We start from the raw sequence: 9,367 nt of genomic DNA on the forward strand, positions 1-9,367 counted from the left end.
AAGTACGCTCAACGAGAACTGAGACACAGAAAGGAAGAAATCAAACTCCCCGGGGGTATGGCCATGCTCCAATCCCTTCTCCTCCATCCTCCTCTCAGGATGTTGGACATGCATGCACGCACACCTGGAGTGCTTTTCAAGCCTCCAGGTCCAAGACTCGAACCATGGTCAGCCATGCTGGAGTCCAGTGCCTTAACCACAACACCACCTGTTGGCTCCACTTTTTAAAAACACATCTGGTTGCTGGGTGAGGACTAGACTGCATGGGGCGAGAGTGAAGCAGGGAGGCCACCTGCTGAGTGTGGGAGTGAAGGGAGTCAGGCAAAAGAAGATGGGTCTTGGTGACATTGAGAGGTGGAGGGAAATACACAGATGGAGGATTATTGTAGAACACATAGGATGGGATGATGTCTCTGAGCGGTAAGGGATGAAAGGAGTCAACACCCAGTGCCATGACAGTCCCACCATGACAGCATCACGGACCCCACCTTGACAGAGACAATAATTTACTTTCTCATATAGACTGCTCTACTCCCTGCTGACTCAAACCAAACCCTTTAGTCTGGGCTGCCTCTCAAAATTTCGAACTACTGATCCCTTTGAGTTACTCCACAAAGCTTCTTTTGGGTGGTATGGACAAAGTTACGCATGTAGATGGGGCTTTTCCTTATGAAGCCACAGGAAAGCACTTTACCCAGGCTCCCGAATAGTGCAGCCCCTCCATGGTAGAAGATGATGCCTCGCCGAGGGCTGGAGGACTCTGCCTTGGGCTGGAACAGCCTCACGGGGATCGTCCCAAAATGCAGTTTGGTCACTATAACTTTCGGGTTCTCCTTTGCTCTCTGTAGTATGTCATGTACAAAACAGGAAAATTTGGGCATGGAGCAGATTCCGAGCTTCTCAAATATATTCCCCTGTTGGAGGTAAGAGAAAGAAAGTGAGGCATCGGACAGGTAGGACCTGAATGGGAGATGTTACCAGACACTTAACAATTGCTAAGATGTGTTCACAGTTTCTTACCTGCCTCCTGTATTGTCAGCAGGCTCATTGGGAATTGACAAACCCTGGGTTATGTCCAGATAAGGGGTTTGGATTTTCAGACTTGTCCTCCCCAAAGCTCTTGATTGAATAATGGGGTGGATTTTCCCAAAAGGGTGGCCCAGTTTTGGGATTGAGTGGGAGAAAGTCATTGAATTAAGCAAAGCCAAATGTCCAAGGCAATGGGCCAGCAGCCTCACTCTCCTTGGCTATCTTTTGGTCCCTCTCCAACCTGGGAAGGCATGAGGATTGGATGTGACAACCCATGTGGCTGTAGGTTCTAGCAAATGTGAGTCCCACCCCATCTCTTGCTTGTACCCACTAGTTTTGTCTCAGTCTGGTGGATGGCCCAATGCATTCTCTCCATGAAAAGACTGCCCTCCTACCAAAAGGAACTCCAAACGAAAATATTTTTCCCAGCTTGAGTTGAAAGAGAGCAAACTGATCTGCAAGGTGAAAGTGATCTGCTTCTTCTACTGCCTGACCCACAGCTGAGGAGATCCCAGGCCTCCATGGGGAGCCAACTTGGACTTTCACTGACTCAACTCTGGGTACCTTAATGTTGCAGCACTTCTTACTGGTGCAGGATAGCTCCATCTCTGACTTCCTTAATGCTAAGTTTCCCAACACACTCTGGGCTCATCTATGTCTCCCTCTACTCCTTTTCTTCTGTCCACCTGATAAGACACTTGGATGCCAAACTGACTTTAATATCCAGGCTCAGAGGTTACGTTCACATGGACATGAGGGGCACAGTCTCCTCCCCCTTGTAGAGGTGGTTGCTACCTCCATGGAGGCCCTGTTCTCTGCCCAAACATCATCAGAATCCCTCTGAGGCTTTATTGCATGGATATGATCACCCATGTGTCTCTACCATCAGACTCAATGCTTTTCTGGAACAAAGATCACAGCTCAATTCTCTTTGTCTCCAGCACCTAGAACAGTAAATATTTGTTTAAAGAATTTTGAACAGGGACAGCCAGATGCGTTGATGGTTAAGACAGCTGGATCCCATGGGACCAGCAAATGGCGTAATGATTACGTTGCTGGACTCCCATGTAGTCGACCGTGGTTCACGTCCCAGACTCAGAGGTTTGAAACTCACACCAGGCATGTTTGTGTACATGCCCAAACTTCTGAGGAGAGTGGAGAAGAATGGATTGCAGCATGGCCATCCCCAGCAGGGGGTGATTTCTCATTTTCTGTTTCCGTCTCTCCAGAGAGCACATGCATTCTACAGCAAAAATCTCTCTTAAAAAAAAAGACAGTTGGATCCCATATGGTTGACTGCACAGTTCAAGTCCTAGACCCAGTGGTTCATGCATATGTGACCAAAATTCTGAGGGGAGGAGATTGTGGCATAGCCATCCTTCCTCGGGGGTAATTTCTCACATTCTCTCTCTCTCTCTCTCTCTCACTCTCTCATTGGTCTCCAGAGAGCACGTGCACATTATAGCAAATTTTTAAAAAGAGGAGAAAAAGAAGAAGAATTTTTTTCTTTTTCTTTTTTTTAATTTCATTTTCTTTTATATATTCAATCACATTATTTAGCTTACAAAGTGAATATTTCAACATGGGAAAATTTCTCCCTAGTCCAGTTGATTAAACTGTAAAATAGCTTCAATAGATACTATCACTTTTTTTTCGCATTAATGCTTTGCCTTCATATTTTTCTTCTAAATACAATGTGATGTTAAACCTGTCTAAGCCATCTGCCATGTAGGATCCAGCTGCCTTAACCACCATGCCATGGATCTGGCTTAGTGCTTTTTATATTATTCTTTATAGTTTGTACTGAGTCTGAAATCATTCATAGCAACTTTTAAAATATATAATAGTTTCAAGAAAGACTATCTTGCCTTCAGTGACCTAATACACATACTATTAAGAATGTCTTTGTACTGTTCCCTTTCTTAGCCTGCTGCTGGGTTCTGCACTGCTAATGTCTTTCTCATCAACCCCTTTTGTTACACTCACTTTTCAGAGGAGAAAAAAAAGGGGGTTCAAAAACCCAAAGCTAATAATTTGGGGCTCAGACCCAGAGTTTCCTGATACCAAAACTAGATTCTTGATCTCTAGGCCATAGAATACTTTTTAGATTTTTGCTTGTTCACCTTAAGCTTCTTGTCTCTCCACTGCCTATCTGTCTTGCAGAACCAAATAAACATTAAGTACTTGGATATCATCGAACTTATTACTGTCACCTCATGATAGGCAGTGTGCCATGGCACAACCCAGTGCTGAAGAGGCCAGGAGGGGACATCCCAACCCAACCACAGACTCATCTCAGAGTAGATGCTTAACTCGTGGGCTAGGGAGAAGCATTGAAGGTTGGAAAAAATTGTTTATCTAGGCCACCTGAATACCATTGTTTTTAGTTCTGTGGCCCCAAACTAACCTATAATCTCAAATGGATTACAGCCAATGGCTTAAGATAAGCTCATCTCCAGGGAGGATTATGACTGGGGAAACAAAACGAGTACTTAGAACATCCACAGCCTATTTCTTGGGTTGGTAGCATTTATGCAGTTGTAAACTAGACTTGTTCTTTTCTCTAAAAATGCTCCATACTCATGGTGGAAAATCCTAGCAGCATTGAAACATATTTTACTTATTTACCAAACATTTCTAAATACACATGAGTATTTCAAAAAGTTCGTGGAGCCCGACCTTCAGCAAGGCCGGTGTCACCATGTTTTCTCGGGCGAGCGTCGCTGGGCTGTCGGCCTGGGCCCTGCAGTCACAATGGATCCAAGTCCGAAATATGGCAACTTTGAAAGATATTACCAGGCGACTAAAGTCCACCAAAAACATCCAGAAAATTACCAAATCCATGAAAATGGTAGCAGCAGCAAAATATGCCCGGGCTGAAAGGGAGTTGAAGCCTGCTCGCGTGTATGGGAAAGCTTTGGCTCTGTATGAGAAAGTTGATATTAAAGTGCCTGAAGCCAAGAAGAAACACCTCCTTATTGGTGTGTCCTCAGATCGAGGACTCTGTGGTGCTATTCATTCCTCAGTTGCTAAACAGATGAAAAGTGAGGTGGCTGCTCTCACTGCAGCGGGAAAAGAAGTTATGCTCGTTGGAATTGGTGATAAAATCAGGGGCATACTTTATAGGATTCATTCTGACCAGTTTCTGGTGACATTCAAAGAAGTGGGAAGAAAGCCTCCTACTTTTGGAGATGCATCTGTCATTGCCCTTGAGTTACTGAATTCTGGATATGAGTTTGATGAAGGCTCTAACATTTGTAATCGATTCAGGTCTGTTATCTACTATAAGACAGAAGAAAAACCCATCTTTTCCCTTATTACCATTGCAAGTGCTGAAAGTATGAGTATCTATGATGACGTCGATGCCGATGTGCTGCAGAATTACCAAGAATATAATCTGGCTAACGTCATTTACTACTCTCTGAAGGAGTCCACTACCAGTGAGCAGAGTGCCAGGATGACAGCTATGGACAACACCAGCAAGAATGCTTCTGAGATGATTGACAAATTGACTTTGACATTCAACCGCACCCGCCAAGCTGTCATCACAAAAGAATTGATTGAAATTATCTCTGGTGCTGCAGCTCTGGATTAATGGATATCAAGTTTCACCCTCAGATAAGAGGTGAAGAAGGAAAATTGAGCCAGCTGAGTTTGGTTTTCTTATTGCTGTCTTGGTCAGAAGAAATTGTTGGTCCTTCGAATTATTAAAGACAGCAAGATATTTGTAAATTATCTTACAATAAATAACTTACAATAAGAAAAAAAAGTTCATGGAAAATCCATTTTAAGTCCAAATTTATTTTGGTGCCAAATATTTTGAAATCCATACATAGTTTTCTCTTTACATGTATTTTCCATGGGCTTTTTGAGGACTTCCCCACCCTTGTATTTACTCTTATTACGTGTCCTCTAATTCTCCTACTGACTAATGAGATAGATAAGATTGTTCTAATTTCACAGATGAGAAAACTGAGACACAGAGATATTAAGTAAATGTCAAATCATGTAGCTCGTGAGCAGCAGAGCTGGGATGCACATTCAGACAGTCTGACTGCAGTCTATGCAGCTGCCACTTCTTTACATCCTCCTCTTCTCCTCCTCAGAAACTATCCTCAGTTATTTCTGTGAGCTGTCTGACTTCTAAAATCTCCTCTCACGGTTGGGACATTAGAGTTAACTCAAGTTGCCAGCCTCCTGCAAGATACCAAACTGTTATTTCCAAATCTGCAACTCCAGGAGTGTGCTGGTATATCCCCATCCCACAACCTTAGAAACCTGCTCAGAGCCTGACTGCTATGGCCACTCTGAAAGGCTAGTGAATTCATTCGTGACTTGATCAATAAGTGGTAAGTGCCTACCAGGTTCTGGGCCCTGTGCTTGGAATAGTTTATAGAGGTGAATAAGATAGTCCCTGACTTGAAGATATAGAAAAAAACACCTGCAAACAAGTGCCCCAGTGATGAAAAAGGTGTCAGTCTCTGTCAAGCTATCAGCCCTTGGCCTTGCATTTGTTTGCTTTTAGTTTTGTTATTGTTGTTTGCTATAGTGTATGTGCTTACCAGAGAGAGAAAGAGAGACAGAGAAAGTGAAAAATTATCCTCTCCCTCCTGCACCCCCTGGGGAGACAGCTACACCACAATCTCTTCTCCATTCTTCTCTCAGGGTTTCTTCTCTCTGAGTACACGCACACATGTACTCAGCATGTTTTTCAAGCTGCTGAGTTTGAGACTTGAACCATGGAGTCAGCCATGTGGGATCCAGTACCTTAACATCATGCCACCTACTAGCCCTTGAATTTGTTTTTGAATTCTCAGAAAAGAACTCTGCAACTAGAACTCAGTAAATGTTTGATGCTGAAGGAGGAAAGGGAGGGATTTAGAGGGGGTGAAAGATGGAAGGAAAGAAGGGAAGGAAACAGAATAGCAGATACAAGGATGTAGCAATGTCTGTCCTGGGGGAGTCTGAAGAGAAAGAGGAAAGGGGAGTGAAAAAGGAACGGGGGAAATGTACAGAGAAAGAGAGAATGAGCATCCAACCCATGATGAGGCCTGAGAACAAACTCACCAATGTTGTCACATACAGGAACATACAATGCAGAAATCTCAACTTGGCAGGATGTTGCACATCAGAGGGGATATCTGCAGTGAGAAAGTGCTCACAGACAACCCAGACTAAGACTCCTAGGAAAAAGGTGAGCAGTGCTACTAGTAGCACTAGGCCCAGGACAGCCATGTTTCTTCTGTGGCTGCGAGGAGCTACCACCCTGAAAAACCCACTTCGGAACTTGTGAAGAGGACCTGGCCTGGTTATATGAGCTGCCACCTCCACACACTCTTTCTGGGCTGTGCCTGACCCAATGTGATCTCTTAGAAGTAAGCACAAGCCAAATGTAACCATGGGCCAATAGGAACTGTAAAAACCTGCTTTCCTGAGAAAGGCAGGGGCCAGGAAAACCAGTCTTGCCCATTAGGGGGCAGTTTTGTTTTGTCTTTTTTTTTTTTTTTTTTTGGGCGAGGTTTTTGCTATAGGGCACGTGCACTTGCCAGAAAGACAGAGAGAGACAGAGAGACAGAAAGTGAGAAATCACCCCTGGGGGGATGGCCACGCTACAATCCCTTCTCCTCCATTTTCCTCTTGGGATCTTGGGCACACACACACACACATGTGCCTGGCGTGAATTTAAGCCACTGGGTCCAGGACTCAAACCATGGTCGACTACATGGGAGTTCAGCGACATAGACATTATGCTAACTGCTGGTCTCAAGGGGGCAGTCTCAAAAGGTATGTATCTAGTCCTTTCTGTGTTGTTATTATGGAATAGCACAGATTGATAATATATAAACAATGGAAGTATATTCAGCTTATGATTCTGAAGGCTGGGAGTTTAAGAACATGGCACTGGCATGGTCACCCATGGTGGAAGGGCAAGCAAGCACATGTGAAAGAGACTGCAAGAGAAAGCCAAGCTTACTTTGATAACAACGCAATCTCACAAGAACAAACTCAATCTTGCAAAAACTACTGATTGCTGGAAAAGTCATGGCACATTTTAACATAGAAAAAATGTCATGACTTTTACAACACAATAAATCAGTCCTCTCACCTACAGTACTAACTCACTTCCAAGATAATAGCATTAATTCATTCAAGAAGGTTCCTTCCTTATGACCCAATCACTCCTTAAAGGGAGAGGTTTTTACTATAGAGTGTGTGCACTTGCCAGAAAGAAAGAGACAGAGAGACAAAAGCAAGAAATCAATCCCCCCCCAGGGGGGATGGCCACACCACAATCCCTTCTCTTCCATTCTCCTCTCAGAATCTTGGGCATGCACATACACATACCCAGTGTGAATTTAAGCCATTGAGTCCGGGACTCAAACCACAATCGACTACACGGGAGTCCAGTGACATAGCCATTACCCCAGCTGCTGATCCCAGGCCTGACTTCTTCATACTATTACATTGGCAATGAAGTTTCCAGCACATGAACTTTTGGAGGACACATTTGAACAATAGCATTTTACCCTTTGCCTGCCAATGCATGACTTGAGACAAATTTGTCCCCACTGCAAACCTATGAAATTGAACAAGTTATCTATTTCCAGAATACAACAGTGAAACAGACATGACAGACATCCCCATTCCAGGAGTAAGAGGCTCCAAGTGAGGCTATAACCCAGCAGAGAAAACAACACTAAGTCTTAAAACTAGAAAATAGTCTTTTTTGATTTCATGTGCTGCCTTCTAGGTACATTGAAGTGAAAGCTGGGCTCCCAAAGCCTTAGGCAGCATCACACCATAGCATTGCTAGCTAGGCTCAGTCCAAGCAGTCATTCTCTCAGGCTAGCATTGCATGCACGTTTCTCTACAGTCTGGGGTCTTGGGAGTGGGGGAGTGACCCTGCTCCTAAGGCTCCACTCCACATGGCTTTAGGGGGAGCTCTCTGTGGTGGTTTTGGTCCTGATCCCACATTTTCACTTGGCATTGCCCTAACAGAGGATCTCTGTGATGGCTCTGCCCTTGTGACAAGTCTCTGCTTGGGTCTCCAGGCTATTTGCGACATCCTTTGACATCTAGGTAGAGGACAACATGCCCCCACAGTTTTCTCATTCTCCATGCCCATAGAATTAGCACCACACTGATGCTACCAAGGTTTAAAACCTGTACCTTCTGAAGTGGTGGGTCTTTCTGCATCGGTGTCTGCTTGAGCCATAGCTGAGGCAGCCAATCAGAATGTAAAGAGAAGACCTGAGGTAGCCCTGTGCAGTGGCCCATCTGTTGAAATCATTCTGTCCTTAGAGCTCTGGGACTATGATGGGAGGGGCAATTTTAAAGATCTCTGAAATGCCTGTAGGGTTTTTCTGCCCTTGTGCTGATGAACAGCCTTTGGCTCCATTTTATCCTCTCTAATCTCTTTATCAAGTAGGTGCTTGGTTATATTTATGGTTTCCTTTGCAGAAAATGCTCTTTCATTCTCTACAATATGGCTAGGCTACAATTTTTCTAAATCTTTCTACTCTGATTCCCTGTTAATTAGAAATTGTGTCTTTTATTAAAGTTTATTTATTTTTTTATCCCATGAAAGAGAAATAGAGTCATGCCAAATAGAGTCTTCATGCCTTCATCTACCCCCAGTGTTCGCCAGCCTAGATTACAGGCACAAGTGCATGCCCAGCATGTACAGGAAGACCTCAAGATGCGAACCTGAGACCTTCTACTGTGGGTTCAGCAACTACTCTCTCAAGTCTCCAGAATATTGCATTACCATTACTGTGCCACAGTTGGCTCTGAATTCTATCTTTAAATCATTTTTTTCCTCTCTTATTTTCCTTAAGCAATTCTACATTAACTGATATGATCATATGATTTTTATCTTTCACTATTTTAATATATTACGTTTAGTGTTTCACATAAGTTGAACTCTCCTTGCATCCCTGAAATAAAGCCTACTTGGTCAAGGTGTGTCATATTTTTCATGTGCTGTCGGTATTTAATGTGCTAGTTTTTGTTGAGGGTATTTTCATCTGTGTTCATCAGTCTGAATGACGCCACTGGAACTTGGATTTTGTTGTTGTTGTTGGGAGACTACTTATTATTGATTTAATCGCATTGCTTGTAATTGGTGTTTTCAAACTTTCTGTTTCTTCTTGGTTTAATCTAGGTATATGTGTCCAGAAAGTTGTCCATTTCTTCTAGGTTTTCCAATTTGTTTGTGTAATATTACAATTCTTTTTTTTTTTTTTGGAGAGATTTTCGCTATAGGGCGCGTGTGCACGCCAGACAGACAGAGAGAGACATAGAGACAGAAAGCGAGAAATCACCCCCCAGGGGGGAT

At 43.6% G+C, this 9,367-nt stretch overlaps 2 protein-coding genes across 2 annotated transcripts in view; one reads left to right on the top strand and one right to left on the bottom strand.

Annotated features, from left to right (window-relative positions):
• AADACL4 (arylacetamide deacetylase like 4) overlaps positions 1-6,264 on the bottom strand; it is a 14,938-nt gene extending 8,674 nt beyond the window's left edge. Inside the window, exons 1-2 of the mRNA XM_006145440.1 lie at positions 6,097-6,264; positions 695-914 (exon numbers count right to left, since the gene is read on the bottom strand). Of these exons, the coding sequence (XP_006145502.1) occupies positions 695-914; positions 6,097-6,264 (388 nt within the window). The remainder of the gene's footprint in view (positions 1-694; positions 915-6,096) is intronic.
• Positions 3,708-4,679, top strand: LOC102502196 (ATP synthase subunit gamma, mitochondrial). The gene has a single exon (XM_014586519.1). It carries the CDS (start codon positions 3,731-3,733, stop codon positions 4,622-4,624), a length of 894 nt encoding a protein of 297 aa, XP_014442005.1. The 5' UTR covers positions 3,708-3,730; the 3' UTR covers positions 4,625-4,679.
• Positions 6,265-9,367: the final 3,103 nt, after the last annotated feature.

The sequence above is a fragment of the Tupaia chinensis genome, unplaced genomic scaffold, assembly GCF_000334495.1.
Source record: "Tupaia chinensis unplaced genomic scaffold, TupChi_1.0 Scaffold000146_1, whole genome shotgun sequence".
Classification (NCBI taxonomy): domain Eukaryota; kingdom Metazoa; phylum Chordata; class Mammalia; order Scandentia; family Tupaiidae; genus Tupaia; species Tupaia belangeri.